We start from the raw sequence: 16,554 nt of genomic DNA on the forward strand, positions 1-16,554 counted from the left end.
GTGATTGGGTCAGAATGGGAGAGGAGTAGTTGGTTAGCCTGCTTAGTGATGCTGTTATTTAGGCATCCTTTTTGTTGGTCTCTTTTTGTCTCTGGGCCGCGCGGAGTTGAGACCAGCATGCCCGGGCTCAGATGTCGGTCATCAAAACCGTGTTCTAATCGTGGCACTCTTCCTTGTGAGTCTATATACTTTGTGATTCTCTCTGAGAGTTCCTCGAGTTGAGAGTCGTTTGATAGGAAGAGAGGCTTTAACCATGGGTCTCCTTCTTGCCCGGGTAAGATGGATTGATTTTTAGAGTCTGTGTTGACCTCCTTCTCCCCCTTGCTCGCTGTTCCGTGGTCGCTATTTTCTGGTGGCTCTATGATTATTTCACTTTTATCCTGGCTTTGTCTGTGGACCATCTCAATACAATTATCTGCAGTGTCCTTTTTGGCTCCGCCTCCCTCAATTTCATTTGAGGCTGAAGAAGTGTTGGGACCGTGCACCTGGGCCGTGTCCAACTCTTGTTTGCCTTGACGAAAGGAACCCAAACACAGTGTAGGGGATACACACCCTCTGTCACTGCGTGACATGTTCTGCAGGTTATTAGTCCGTGGAGAGGGTGCATTTGATGGCGCGATGGGGCTTGGTAACTTACAGGCCTCCGTAGTCTGTGCGTAAATCGCCGCCATTGGGTCCTTCAGGTAAAAAAATTTCAGGAGTCCGGATTTCCTTCTGGGATCTGATTTTAGCTCAGGGGTTGGTGCCGATACCAACCTTTCCCTGGGATTTAAATCTGGCCCTATTCCCGCTGTCATTTTGGGTTCCATAGTCATCTTTCTTGTTTTCCTTTGGGCTTTTTTACTTTCCACAGGTTGTCGTGTTTTCCCCGATCTCATTTCCCTCGTTTGTGACCTCACGATCCCTTTAACCCTGTTAGGAAACTGTTCGGGATCTGTTCGTGTCTGTTGGTAGCTGATTCGGCGGGGACGTGTCGGGGTCGGTGGTGGTATTAACAAGTACGCTAATAAGGAGATGGCCGTAAATGGCTTGGCCTGGGTGGTTAAAAGCGCAAGTAGGGGTGCGGCCGGAAGTGCAAGACCTTCGGGGGTCTCCTGTCTCCAGATCAGTTTTTAGTTGAAACGGACCCCCCCCAGGGATTAATGTACTTGCTTACTCTCCTTACCGCACTGCTTCACGCTGTTTTCCTTGGCTCGGTACACTGGCTCTCTCGGGCACCCGAAGTCCTGGGTCCACTGCTGTCGCGCACTGTCTCTCTGGTGGTTTTACCCCCGTCTCCTGGCACCTGGCTCCCCGTTTTCCTGGCTCCCGGTGGGCAACGAACCCTTGCTCCCTCCGCTCACCGCCGTGTCCTCTCTATTGCGGTAGCGAGTGTCGTGTGGGAGTGGCGTTGGCGTCACGCTGCCCCAACTCCTGGGGCCCACTACTGCCGACTGGGTGGCTGTTCAGGCTCCCCTGCCTCGTGGCTGCCGCAGGGCGTGGATCTCCTGCCCGTCCAGCCCCTGCCCCTTCTGCTGCTGCTTCTTCTTCTGGGCTTCTTAGTCCGCCCTGCCAAAGCCAGTCCGTCTAATCCGCACAGCGGCACCTGACACCGAGCCTATTGGGGGCACAGAGGAGGCGGTAGACCGGTAAACCGAGGGAATGATGGGGGTAAGCGCGGCTCACGCAAAGCACAGGCACCCCCGGTGTTCCTGCTCCTCTGGCGCTGGCTTTGCGCTGTCTCCCGTTGTAACTCCGCCCCAAACAAACCGTGCCCCAAACAAATCGTGGTTGCAGCCCCTCAGTGCCTTCCAGGCTGCCTCAAGTTTCTCCCAGGCTTTCCACTGCCCCAGCCACCTGCCTCCAGCCGTCTGGAAGAGCCTCACAGCGGCTCCCGGGCCGCTCACGTTTTTTTTGCCGGCCCAGCTTCTAAGTAAACTGTGGGCTCAGGCGGCCTCCTGCGCTCGCACCCCTCGTGCTCCGCACCTCACTGCACGGGGGGGGAGGGTACAGGCAGGGTACAGCAGGCAGAAGTTCAGCTGAAAGAGGCGGAGAGGCGGAGGGGCTGAGGACGTCCTCTCACTCACGCTTCCAATGATCTGTGATCTGCACACTCTGCGCACTATGCGCTCAACTGCTTCAGTCTGTGGAGTCTGTTGCCCCTCTTCACAATTCGTAGAGGTCGGTAAGATTTCAGGGGTCACCTCTAAGGTGCCCATGGGTGCATATTTTAATAAATCCTCCTCTGGCATCAGTATGGATTTATTAAGACAATGTGTTAGATAGCAAACACCCTAGGTTTCAGTGAAGCCATCATGTTGCTGGGGAACTCTTTATGACCAGAGTATGTACTCAAAATGACTTCCCTGTTCACTTGCACTATCTAGCAATTGGACTAGACACAGGGACATATCTGCTCATGCAGATATGTCCTCACATGTAATATAATGCACCCTGCCTTAGAGCTGTAAGGTCTGCTGTAGGAGTGACTTACATATATTTCATAAAGTGTCTAGGGACATGGCACACAGGGTGTGTGCCTTGTCATGTTTTCACTTTTGTCTGCACCATTTCCTGTAGCCTACGATGGCTGTCTGCATGAGTTTGATGGTGGGTCCCTTAGGGTGGCACAAAACCTACTGCAGCCCTTAGTAGCCATGCCTTATGTGGCAGGGGTACCATCTACTAGGGACTTGCATGGGGGTAGGAGGGTGGGAGGCAACGGGCTTGCCAATTGTGGAACTGCAGTTACCTTGTTTTTGGGAAAAGAACATTGGCACTGGGGACCTGGTTAGTAGGAACCCTGTGCATTTCAGTCAAAGTTGCGGCAAATGCCAGTTAAACAGGCACTTGCAATGCAATAGGGCTTACATTTATGAGGGTTTGAGCTATTGGCATTTTAAATGGCAATGCCTTTTTTTTTTTACGGATAAAGACAGATTGTCATTTACAGTGCAAATAGCTTGAACTCTCGCAAATGTGAGACCTATTGTATTGCAAATGCTTTAGGAAAGAGTGTGTTCTGCATTTTCCTGCCGGCAAGAGCAGGCAGGACAAATCTTTTTGAGAAAATAGTGCTCTGAGGCTATAATTAAAGCCTACCAAGCAACAACTCCCGTAACGGGGGATGTCCTCATGGGAGGTTACTAAATGGGAAAAGGTGGTACTAAGGAGGGACTACTAAGCCTATTGACTAATGAAAAGCCACAGTTTACAATGGACAATGTCGCAAACAAATAAAAAAAACTGGGCGGAGATTCATGTCAGTGCATGCGCTGCCCAGGCTCGACATAAAAAGCTGACCTAAGCGCGATGGCGTGTTTGCTTTCACAGCTAGTCCCCCAATTAGTTCCCAACACACAATCTCGCAAACAGTCAATCTAGTCATCTTGTTTGACTTCATAACTCGATGAATGAATGCTTCATTGCACCGTTGGCATTGAGCCTTCATGTCATGTACCGCTCAATACATGCTTGGAAAGAGGACAGGCAAGACTGCTGTCTGCACAGTGCACTTCTCTAGTCCTTCATGTAACTTCACTCCACTGCTTGGTGAGAAGTAAACAAGATGTGATTTACTTGAAGTGTTTTAGTTCCAAGTGTGCTTTTCAGTGTCCTTGTCTGAGCTGCAGTAATATGTGCAAGGTATGAGAGAGATGTGTCCATGTGCCACGTCACGATCTCTTCCGTACATCACAGATGTATGTGGCTCAAGGAACCTCCCTCTGGTAATAAGAGACTAAAATGTAACATAACTGTCCTGTTGTCATCTGTGTTTCATTGCAGGAGTTTATTTTGTATTTAATTGCGTGGGGAGTGTATTGTCCTCGGCCAATTTCACTGCTTCTTTCAAGCGCCTCCTTTAAGTATTGGGGCCTTTCAGTTTTCGGTGATGAGTGCTGCTGGCAGCCGTGTAGCAAATATATGCATTTTTGCTGATGTAGAGGGTTTTATGTCCCCAGGTTATACTGATCATGCATGATGTAATCACCTCCAGTTTTTATCCCAAAGTAAGAAGGGTAGTAAGTTGTGTCCCTGGTTATATAAACTCACACTTTATATACATACATATCCATGCTTACATATATCTATAGTTACACATAGTTGCAAGGGTCCCAATAAAACCAGTGTATGGGGCTAGCCTTGTAATGCACATACATTCAGACACGTATTACTACAGCACAAAGCCCACATTATTAGCACAGTATTATTACATAAACCCCTCCGTAACCTGCACGGCTTCACACCAGGACCAGACCTGAAATAGCAAGAGTTTTGTCTGATCCGGCTTCAAGGCGCGTGTTTGTAACTAGTGCGAGTGAAAGAACTGTGTGTCATACATGCAGATGTGCAAAGTTTAGTAAACTGTTTATTACTATTGTACGGGGGGCATTGCCAGTCAAGGCTTTGCTTCTGGTGAGTCATGGCTCCGCCCCACACTCAATGATTGGTTGTAGATTACACATCATAACTTTATAAAAACACAATTCTAGAGAAGACCGGGATACGTTTTTCAGGTGAAAAATCACTTAAATGTGTCGGTTATGGTTAATTTACAATTGTAACTCTGCCCCAATGCACATCTCACACACCACAAATTACATTGACATAACCGGTGACGTCACATATGTCCTCACCTTTAACACCTTTGACGACACACATCAGGTAGCATCACCAAGTGGTATCAGAACATGGAGACTACAAACCACAGTATGGGTGGGCGCGTTCTTTAAATCTCCTGAGCTCTGCAGTAACAAGAGATGCCATGAGCCTAGAAGTTGTCACCGCTGTATGGAATGGAGTTAAAATGCCAACTCTGCCTTTCAGCCTGAACTGGGGGAAGTGACACAGGTTTGAGATCCTGTTCCAGTCCCTGGGCCCACCTGGGGTACTTGCTAAGGGTAAAGTGATCCGTAACAACAATGGATAAATACAAACCGCACAACTTCTCTACATCCTATCACACGGGCAGATAAAGACGTATGCGATATGGGATGTCACAAGTGATGTGTGATATTATTGCACTGCAGAGCATTATGGATAAAAAGGGCTTAACCACATGTAGTGAATTCTAGCGCTTTTTTCCCCCTGAAAATTGAATCCACCTCCATCTACCAGTGATTTCTTTCAGAGAGTTTGTGTTTTTTATGAACACTTGTTTAAGTCTTATGAGCAAAATAATGAAAATGCGTTCATTGCGGCTACAAAACATCTCTTGGCGCCTTAATGAGTCCTCTGTACTTCTCATGTCTGCAATTAACTAAAGAAAACCAAGTGATTAATTCACTAAACCTCATCTCCATCTGCAAATATTACTTTTATTTCAACACTTTGTATCCGCCTCTAATCTCATTCCGTTTACATCTCCACCTCAACAGTGCTTCAGTGAGTTTCAGGAAATTAATCAGGATATTGGGGAACCTTAATGTTGTAATGGCGGCCACCATTGTTGAGTTGGCATCCTGCGAGTGCAAAAAGCGAAAGGGCGCCCCAAATACCAAAAGCAGCTGCCATTCCAGAGTTTGCGTCCCGTGAGTGATGAAAGTGAAGGGGCGCTCCAAATACCAAAAGTGGCTGCCATTGTCCCGGGCTGCTTAGAAAGTGAAAGTGTGCATGGCGCGTTGAAAGTTGCAGGAATGTATGTCATGCCTCCAGTAGGAGAAACTCATTAAAGAAAATAGTGCTTACAGACTATAAAAGACTCACCGTGTAACAACCAAAGTAAAGGGGCCAGTCCTCATGGGAGGTTAAAAAAGAATACAAAGTAGGGACTAACAAGCCTATTAACCAATCAGAAGCCGGCATTTACGAAGGACAATGACACAAGCCAATGACTGAGAGTGTGCGTGGCTTCTATTCCATAATCCAATCCAACATGGTTCGCAGAGTAGCACATGCGCTGCCAGGCTCCACCTAAAAATGGGGTGACCATGTCAAAAAGAGGCACCTTCCTGCAACAACTAATTGCTAAGAGCCTCATTGTTAAAAAGTAGAGGACTTTGTAACCTATTGACCCAATATAAGTGAAAATAATGTTTTTCGTTTAAAATATTGTGTTGTAATTATTTTGTTTTTCCTAGGTACAAGACCTCACAACGGTTAATTTCTCACGACATTCATAGCAATACCTTCAACTACAAAAGCACTTTCTCACTGGAAATTGTTCCAATATGCAAGGTAATCCTTCTAAAAGAAAGTTGTTCAGTGCATGTATTCGACAATGCAACTGTGTACTACACATACATTGTTCCTTTTTGCGTTAACTTGCCATTGATTTAGAAATTACTCAGAAGTGGAATTATCCAGAAATGTTTTGTGCATTGGCTAACAAAGCATTATTATTTTGTCAGATCCATTACCTACTACAAAAAAAATTCCTGACACCTTGACTTCATCCTGGGATGTAACCATGATTCATATGTTTGCCATGGCAAAGCATTGGACAACTACGTGCAGTTATTTTATGGATAACTATTAGGACAACTGCAGATTTATTCTTGCAAATGCAATACATGTTTTCAAGCTCATTATATAGACTAAATATTCTTGGGCATAAAACTTGTTGCATGTGTATCCCAAGTCCAGTTTATATCCAACATGATAACTTGACAAAGCTGATGTATATGATTAATCAAGTTACACTTCTCCTATGCATTCTGCTATGGTAGACATATGATTGGATTTCCAGTACCTCAAAAGTATTCTTTCAGTCAGCAACCTGATCAGGATCTGGGACTTTGATTGGGAGTGATGAGAATGAAGACATACTTTGTAAAATAAGGCTTATTATTTCACGTGTATCTGACCATTAAGCATGAGCTGTGGAGCAGTCATACAATGTGCTATTACATGACAAACATTGATCTTTATCATGTCGACCAAACTTCTAGTTCCTTACCGATAACCAGTAAGTTTTCTGAATTCCATTTTATTTAATTAATTGTATGGCTGAATATCAAGTATTTGTAAACCAGTATTTAGCACATTGTCCCAATCTTCCAGTCTAACTAATCTATTTACTTTTTAGTGGTTAGTGGTTTCTGTCTCTACACATTCTTAACGAATGTGAATTAAAGACACAGATGTGAAGCGTATGGCAATTTATTTGGAAGTCTAGTTCCTGGTATGATCACCTTCCTCCTTGACAGTATCCCCACAGTGGGGGCCCATCACAACCTGCTGTCATCAGACTCTATCACCAAGTCCAGTGGTAGGCTGTGGTTGGAGGCCTCCATAAGCTTCACTTGCCATATCGCCTCCAACTGAGCTTCTCTACAGATTAAGATCATGTACGAGTAGGTGCATTGACAGTCTTAACATTGGGTATACAGAATCCACTCTAATAACTAAAATGTTTATGGTCCAGGTTGCAGAGACCACAGATTTCTCCATAATGATGATAAAACCCAATCTCTGTAGCAGACCTCTTGATATCTAGTAGCGGTTCCTCAGCCATGTAGGATCCTGTTTCATAATCAAGAAGTCATGGAGATAGATTTTTATCACTCCTCTAGACCTTTGATTTCTGCATTGGCCTCAGTAGTTGGTTAAATCACCATGAAACTGAGAAATACCCGAATATGATACCCTGGGGTTGTGTGTTTTTACAACGGCTCCCTTGTGTTCCAAACATATAACATACTGGTCCTTCATGTATTGTTTTTCAATGGAAAAGCAAAGGGGCTGAGTTCTCCTCTTCTATCTTACAGAATTCTATGCAACCTGCTCAGCTTTAAGATTCCCTCCCAGGTGATAGTGAACTCTACAAATCTGCATAACATAACCTGCAGAAACAATGCACCTTCTGAAGAATAGATGCATCCTGGCAAGTTCCTCCCACTTGGAAAAGAACAGGCTTAATCAAACCCCTAGTTTTAGAGGAAAAAGGATGGAGCCCCACTTGAGAGCCTTGTGTGTTATAGTTCCTCAATCCTCAGACCTCTGGAACTCTCCTGTTGGGAAAGAAGCCCCCAAAATAATGTGAATATGGCCACTGCTTATTGCGTTTGAAGCCCTTAACCTTCTGGAAGCATGCACTGCAGACTAAGTGCCCGCCAAATTGCTCATCCATGCTGAAACCTTCTGGCTTAAGATCTTTTTCAAGAGTAATTGAGCCTTATTGAGATAGTCTAAGGTAGCTATAAACTTCCCTAGCTAATGAACAAAAGGTTTTTCAAAGTGGAAACGCAGAGCCACTGGATCCACCTCCTCTGAGGACCAGTCTCCCAACTTTGGGTCCACCTAGATCAGCAGGGTCTGCCTCCTCGCGATAGACATTACACAGTTGTTGTTCCAGGAATAGCAAAATACCCCTTGGGCTCTTCCAGATAAACATTGGTGATGGGGCTATTTCTGGGCCTTTCATCCTTTGCCATTTCCAGAATCCTCCACGAGGTCCCAACTATGTCAAACGAATCATGAGAAGGATTGCAGGCACAGGTAGTGCCTTTATGTGGATCTGTAATTTTCTCAGAAAAGATGTCATTTCCCCCCCCATATTTTTGGGTGCAAATGACGTTTTTTGTCCAAGGTTTATCAAGGACATTCTGTCTTTGGGTGCTCGCTGACTTTCTTCTCCAGTGGTTTGTAAATCCTATTTCGGACATATCTGGCTACTTATGTCGCTGAAGCCCATTCCGAAGAGAGAGTGGAAGGTATTCTCTGGGAAAAAATGCCTTTATTTTCCCCGTCAGAGAGCCCAAGTTTGGTTTCCTAAGATGCCTGCTCCTCTTAAGCGATTCTTGTTAAGGAGGAGGCTCCCATGACCTCTCCTTGTCGCAGTCCCATGACTTCCCCTCCCACTTCTGTGGCCACAGATTGCTCCACAGGGCTGCATGGTGTGTACTTCCTGGAGCTTTGGAGAACTCAAGCTCTCAGATGGAGAGTACTACAAGCAAGGTGTGATTTGTGTCTTTTTCTTTTCTTTTTTCCCCTGAACATTTCAAATTAATCTGACAGAATGGTATCTTGAATTCTACATCCCTGTCATCTGATCCACCTCCATTCCATTTCCCTTCAGTCCTGTCTCAAACGTCTTGCAGGTCAGAAGAGAATCTAGTGTAAGAGTCTGTTATAATTGTTAACTTGACAGGGATCATCAATGTTTACTTAACCACCTTTCCGTGTTACTTTTCACTTCAGTAAAGGGGGCTCTCTGCTATTGCTCAGCAACCGAGAAGTCCTGGAAAATCATTACCGTATTATTTTCAATGCTGATTTTGCTCTTCTCTCTCACCTGCTGCAAAATATAATTGCTGTCCCTGATGTGGAAGAATCTGCCCACCATTGGATCTGGGGAAGCTGACATTCTCCATTGGTCAACCATTTGCCTAAGCCACTTTTCTAGATATTTTCCCATGCATTTAATCCCAATGTGTTCTGGCAGGCTCACAATTGTATTATTATGACGTGCTCGCTTCTCTGAGTCCTCAATCCTCTATTGAAAGTACAGAATTGTCTTCGGTCTTTCATGTGTACTTTTAGGTCGCCAGTAGCTGGTTCGAGATCTGCCAAGATGCTCTCCGTTTTCGAAAACAATGTTGCCATTTTCTGGCGATTACCCCGAAGTAGACTCAGGTCAATTTTATTCTCTCATGCATCTCTGCTTGCAGTGATGGCGGGAAGGATAGTACCAAGTTTATCATCTCCTTCACTGTCATATCTAACCTTGCCACTATCTCGCAGTCTCTGCTGGTCTTCTGTGCCATTCACGTTTGCTACAAACTTGTGGCAGCCATGTTGAATTGAGCGAATTGCCTAAAGGTTTTTATCTGGCCCAGAGAATGGCATCTCACTTTAGCTTCACAGTTATGGTGCTCAGTTCACCCCTGTACAAAAGTGAATTATTAATTGGGGTAAATGGTAGTCCACCAAAAGTAATAAAGTCCCTAATCTGTTAGGTCCAGTCAAAGGTTTTAGTAATGCAGTCCATAGCTCAACCCGCTGTAACTTATGACAGACCAAATGGGTGCAAGTTAAAAAGAAAATGTAGCTGTACCAAAATAGTTTATAACTTATTAAGCAAAATGATGGAGCCCTGGACTCCTTGGATCCTTGACAGGGGAAGGGAAGAACTTTCAGAGCCAGATGTGCGGGTAGTCTACGAATCCCCAACGATTCAAAGGCTGCCACCTTGTATAAATATTTGACATCAAAGTCAAACTCCTGGACCTACGGACATTAAGGAAGGACTGCCTTGCCACCCAGAGGACTATCGTGCTGCTTGAAGACTACCTTGCCCTCTGAGAAGGAAGATTGGACCTGCTCCTTTCATCCTAGGCTAACCTGAATGACTCCTAGAGATGACCTGCTTGAGCTCTGTTGCTCTTTGCTGGAGTGAGTTCCTGATTCCCCTAGAAGGTGCCTCCCCAGGTCCTGGACCCTTGACAGGCATCCTTCCCGAGAAGAACAGTGAAATCCTGATGTTTTGTGCTCTTGCGACTGCGAACTGACCTATTTATTCTGGGACTGCAGCCCGCTATGGCTCCAGTGAACCTCACCCTCCATAGTACAGTGACTACTGGCCATGCAAAATCTGCACTTTGGGCTGCAGCAACAACCTGTAGTGACCGTCAACACGAGGCTCCAACATTGACTGTGACGCCTGAGAGATCTTCGCACTACAGCGAGGGGCCAAAACCAATGTTAGGCCTGCTCTTCGTGTTACAGCAATGAACCTCTCCCTGCTCCTCACAGCCTCCTCCACCATGAACAGAACTATTCATGCGCCATTGCTGTCAACCTGAACTTGCTCCTTTCCTCTATTCTTGCATGACCAGATAACCGCAAATTGTGCTTTGTGCTTTTAGATGATATATTTACTCAAAGCTTAAGACATTAATATTTCTAGTTCTACTGATTGGATTTTTGTCATTCTGGTATAATTTATTAACATTCACTCTAGTTTTCTAAATTGGTTGGTATTTTCTTGTGTTTTCTTTTCACTTTGCTGTTATTTGGGTGTTGCATAAATACTTTACACATTGCTTCTAAGTTAAGCCTGACTACTTTTATGCCAAGGTACCAAAGGGGTAAGAACAGGTTAATTGTGTGACTTTCATGGTTCACGCTGACGAGCATTGTGGTTGTTGTTGGAGTACGGCTTCCACCCCCTGAACCAATAGCACAATTTCGTACAGGTACCTTTTGAGAATATTAAGTGCAAAGGTATAAGGATTTGGTTCCCAAGGTTGTTCGCTAACTCATAAAAAGGATTGCTATAGATTATGGAAGTACCACCACCTGTACAGAGACTTTATTATAGGATCTTTGTATCTTTTTTCCACAGGACAATTTAGTTTGTCTTTCTCCAAGATTGGCACAGAGTCTTGGCAATATGGGTCAGATTTGCATTTGTGCTCGCGTGACAAGCACCATCCACCTCATTGACCCCAACACGTTGCAAGGTAAAGTCTGTCATTCCCATTTGTTTGTGCTTCTTAACTTATTCACCACAACTATTCTATGTTTTCAACCTTTGCATGATGGCTGCACATAAAATACCTTTGGGCTTAGCCTTTGAAGTTTTTCCCAGCCTAGGATCTTCTCTAGAGCAACATGCCCCAAGTTTTCTGGTCGAAGGGCCCCATACCACTAGAACACTTGTAAAACCAAAATCACTTTTATTAGCCTTGCAAACTAATTAAGGGAAGTGTTTATAATGCTTTCAGATAACATTGAGAGAACACCTCTATGCCTTGCACCTAGGTACCATTGTGGCATGCTTTTTCTGTATAGTTAAGTGAGGGGTTTCTTGAATTTCTGCCAAAGCTTTAAACAGAATTTTCATTATTGGTTGGAACGTTTTTTCTTGTGCTGCATTCTGTGATTTCACCCACTCCCATCCGCCAATTCTAGTGTTCTTAAGGTTTGTCTACTTTGCCATTAAACTCGGTCTGTGCTGCAGAAAGATGGTGTACCAACATATATGGCGAATCTAGTGGCTGGTAGAAACTTTGGATCCAAAACTTTGACCTTGGCAGTGACTGTTAGTCTGGAAGAGAAGATGCTTGTTGGTCCAAGTTATTCCAAAGAAGCAAACCTAATGCCTGACTACATTTTCCCTGTCACAGAATCGCTAGGACTAAATGGCTTGTGCCTGGGCAGCGCCAAAACATCACTGCTAAACAAAAATTCCTACACTAAATTGCGTAGGCGCTGCTGCACTTAGCTAGGTCAGTCACTGCCCATGTGTCTGCCTTGAGGAATCAGTTGGCTCGCCTGAGCCTGAAATATCCAATTCAACACTGAGAAAATGGAAAAGCCCTACAATGCTAAACCTTAAATCTTCACCGTCCAGTGAGATTTATGCGCGTCTTCCGTACTGAAAGGTCCACTTGCCAAAATGGAGGTTATCCAAATTTCGGAGTCGAACACTGAGCTTAGCGCTACCTAATTATCTGAGGTTAGAAAATAACCTTGCAAGCTTTTTACAAAAATTAATGTAGTGCTTTCTCAAACTACATTCTTCAGTGCCCACTATCACTGTTGATGCTGGATCTTTACAATTTTTTACTTGAAGGAAATTGAGAGAGAGTTTTCCGTAACAGGGGCTTAGTGGTAATGTTTTAAGGCCACCTGTGAAGTTGTTTGAATTCAGATCCTTATTTGCACCCTTCACTGTGACCATTTATTTGCTTCTCAGAGCTGATGAAGTAGGCCACTGCTAATTAAAATTCTGAGCTACTTGCTTTCCCCAATAGAACCTCTTCGATCAGCTTTTTTGATTCCTGTCACTTAGTGGCCTGTTGCTCCTGGTCTATCAGAGAATTACTTGCTTTCCATATTGCATTTGAAGAAGCCACTTCATATAGTGATTAAGGCAGTTATGCATGCCTCTCAGTTTTACATGCATTGTTTGTTTCGGTTTTCCTGTACAACAAAACTGATATAAAATCAGATTCTTGGCCACTTACTGATTGTAGTGTACCTCTTTTAATACAGTGGTCCAGGCTATCAGAAGATTGTGGCATTTTCTCTTTGTGGTTCCACGTATCTTTGTTTAAATGATTATCGGTCAGCAGAGAATAAGACTAATAAGTGCTTTATCTTGACGCTCTTGGCCCTCTGTGCATGGGTCTAATCAGGTTCATAATTTCTGTGTGCAAACTGTGCCACCATAACTCTACCCAGGGAAGATTGGCTCAACCTGTTTAGACTAGATAGAGCATCTTTGAAAAACTACCTTGAGTCTAGCATCCAAACGTTTGGTGAAAAGCTTTTATTCGCTTTTGATTAAAGATATGAAGCTGCAGTTTAATGGCTTGATTTGTCTGAGATTCTGTGTGGATTAAGATTTGTATCAAAATAGCATCCAGAAAGGTACTCCCTGATCTCCTTGTAACTGCAAAACACCTATGTAGCATAGTGTGAAAATTCTATTTTTAGAGCCTGGTGCCTTAACGTAAGTTTTTTTTTTTATAGACACCCTAAATACTGAATTGTGCCTCGGTGGCTAAAGGAGTGTTACCAAACCCAGTTGTACTCCTTTTTATAATGTTTAGAGGATTGAAATCCTAACCAGATTTAAACAATTGGATTGATATTCACTTTGTGGGTCAGTAAGGCCTTTCAAATGTAATTATGGTTGATAAAATATTTGCCTGTAACGTGTGGAAAGACCTTTCCGCTAAACTGTGCTGTTGTTGAAGAATCTCCCACGTAGTATGACCATGTAGAATTAATGAGCAAATAGCAAATTCATTATCGGCAAATCACGCCCATTTCATCTTTATGTAAAAAGGGGTGCCTTGTTTTCAAATATTGCTTAAGGTAATAGATGTGGAAATATTGCCTTGACATAGATTGAATTTGTTTGTCCAACACCTCACTCACAGAGAAATGGAAGTGCCCTCCATCCTATTGTATGTGTTAGCCCTGACAGCCTGTGTTGCTGTCTTCCCTAACCTTTTTGCCTTTTATCCTGTTTGCTGAAATTAAGTTTTGGTGGCCGTAGGACTCTGCGCACTTTACCACTAATAAAGTGCTGGTGCTCTCTCCTCTAAACATGTAGCAATTGGGTGTAAGCCAATTTTAACATTGTATGTCCCTAGTAACATGGTACTGTATGTGCCAAGGGCCTGTAAATTAAATGCTACTAGTGGGTCAGCAGCACTGATTGTGCAACCCACTTAAGTAGCCCTTAAACCATGTCTCAGGCCTGCCACTGCAACCTATGTGCAGTTTAAACTAGCAATTCGACCTAGCAAAATAACCTTTTGAAATAACAAAAATGTTCTTTTTAATACATATATCACCCCTATGGTAGGCCCTTAACGATGACTGAATGTACTGATCAGTATGTAAACATTCATGCTGGCCTAAAGATACCCATGAGGTGTAATGTGTACTTTAATTGTTCCTGAAAATTCAATAAAATCTATTTAAATTAAAAAAAATGACCCCTAAGGTAGCTCCTAAAAACAGCCCATAGGGCAGGATATTAAAAAAAAATTGGACATGTGCTTTTGACTTTTACATTTCCTTTTTATTTTTTTTAAACCTTTTTTTTTTTATTATACTTCAGTTCACACACATTATACATTCCAGACTTTGTTAACTTCACAAGCAGAACTTCATTCTGATAATACAGCATATGCAATTTAAAAGGAAAGAAAAAAGCGGACATGAAAACAAAAAATTATAACCACCCCATTATACATTTCATTCTCTCTTTTCTTTCTAGACCGGGGTCAGAATTTAAACGAGATCCTGATCATGTTCATATTACCCTATACCTTCCCTCCAGTGAGCTAAAGGCTCCCAAATTCTTATTCCTCTGGCTCTCCCTAACTTACCCTTCCTAGCATAAATAGGTTTCTCCAAATTATATGCAGCTATTACATTAGCCAACCAAATTTGCATCGTCGGGGGGATCCTGTCGAGCCAGGCCCTTGCTAACGTTAATCTGTAGACTGCCATCACTAAGAACAAAACATCAGCCTGTGCATAATTACTTCCTTCTGAACCTTTTCCCAGCAGGATCCAATTGGGAGTTAAGGTTATCTGTATCCCTAATGATCTGTCCAGAAAGCCCTCTATGTCTTTAATTAAAGTGTGAATTTGTGGACAGGTGGCGAACATATGAACAATATCTGCATCAAAGGAGTTACTCCTGGGGCAAGTCGTCCCTTCAGAGCCCCCCCCCCCATTTAGCAATCCTAGCTGGCGTATAGTAGAGTGAATATAAAGACTTATAATGCTGGGATTGCAGGGGTGCTGAACACAAGATAGTACGGCCCAGATCCAATGACTCCTTGAATGCTTCAGGCTCGGCCCCTATTTTCTCTATCCACTTATTACTGTATTTAACCATATCATCCGGCTTACCACTTACTAAAAACGCATACGCGGACCTAATCGTGGACTCGCCACCACTAATTATATTGTCCAGAAAATCGTTGCAATTATACCCTGCCAGACCCCCCTGTTTATTGCTCAAAAAACTCCTAACCTGTAGATACTTAAAAAAGTCTCTTCTATCTACACCATACTTACTTACAAGGTCCCCAAACTGCATTATTCCCTCGTGATTCCTTAAGTCACCTATCTGTGTAATTCCTTTACCCTCCCAAGCAGCCATTACTGAATCAGAAAAGATTTCTGGAGGAAAGGATTTATTATTATATAGTTTAATATACCTGTGTTATCTCCCCAGACCCAACTTTTTCATAAAGGCTTTCCATATTTTAAGGGCAGCACTAATAGTCTTCGATTGATTCCTTCTAAAATGACCTAACTCAGTATAATATAAGAAACAATTTTCTGCCTCTTGTCCTAGTATTACTGCATAGATTTCTGTGGACATAGTTGTGATCTTCTGTAGCTGACCACCCCCTCCAATCAATCCCTGCATATATTGCAGTGCAGCCGCTAAATAATACAGCCTAAAGTCCGGCGCGCCCCAGCCCCCTCTTTCTCTTGATAGAGACATAAATCTATACGCCCTACGAGTTCTTCCGTGAGCCCAAATAAACCTATTTAAAATGCCTTCAAGGATATTAAACCATTTGGTCTAAAAAAAAAAAGGGGAATTGTTCTGAATAAATAAAGAAACCTAGGTAAAATCATCATTTTCAAAACATTAGTACACCCCACCAAAGACAAATGCAGATTATTCATCCTTACTAAATCTTTTTTAACTTTAGCCAATAACGGAACCATATTGATCTCAACCAAAGTATCCAATTTTGCAGAGATTAAAATCCCTAAATATGTTGCAGAACTAACCACTCTGTTGTCAGTACTCCTAGTGAAATGGTTCCTAACAATTTGTGTCTTAGATTTATTTAAGCTATAACCTGAGACTTGGCCAAACAAATGAGCTTCTATTTCCACCCCCCTGATAGCTGTGTCTGGGTCCGGAGTTAGTATGGTCACATCGTCACTGTAGGCTAAAGATTTAACTGTGTAGCCGTTCAGTTTAATTGGTGGAATCCCTTCATTTATTTCTAGTCTTCTTAGTAATGGCTCCAGATATAATGCAAAAAGCAGTGGGGATGACGGGCACCCTTGCCTCGTCCCCCTTAAAATTTTAACTGCCTCTGAGTGCTCCCTATTCACTCTGATCTTCGCGGT

At 43.3% G+C, this 16,554-nt stretch overlaps 1 protein-coding gene across 1 annotated transcript in view; it reads left to right on the top strand.

Moving 5' to 3' along the window:
* The window catches only part of NMD3 (NMD3 ribosome export adaptor), a 110,965-nt gene that overhangs the window by 49,971 nt on the left and 44,440 nt on the right, over positions 1-16,554 (top strand). The window contains exons 9-10 of the mRNA XM_078668096.1: positions 6,060-6,156; positions 11,267-11,384. Of these exons, the coding sequence (XP_078524222.1) occupies positions 6,060-6,156; positions 11,267-11,384 (215 nt within the window). The remainder of the gene's footprint in view (positions 1-6,059; positions 6,157-11,266; positions 11,385-16,554) is intronic.

The sequence above is a fragment of the Lissotriton helveticus genome, chromosome 11 (genome assembly GCF_964261635.1).
Source record: "Lissotriton helveticus chromosome 11, aLisHel1.1, whole genome shotgun sequence".
In the NCBI taxonomy this organism is placed as follows: Eukaryota; Metazoa; Chordata; class Amphibia; order Caudata; family Salamandridae; genus Lissotriton; species Lissotriton helveticus.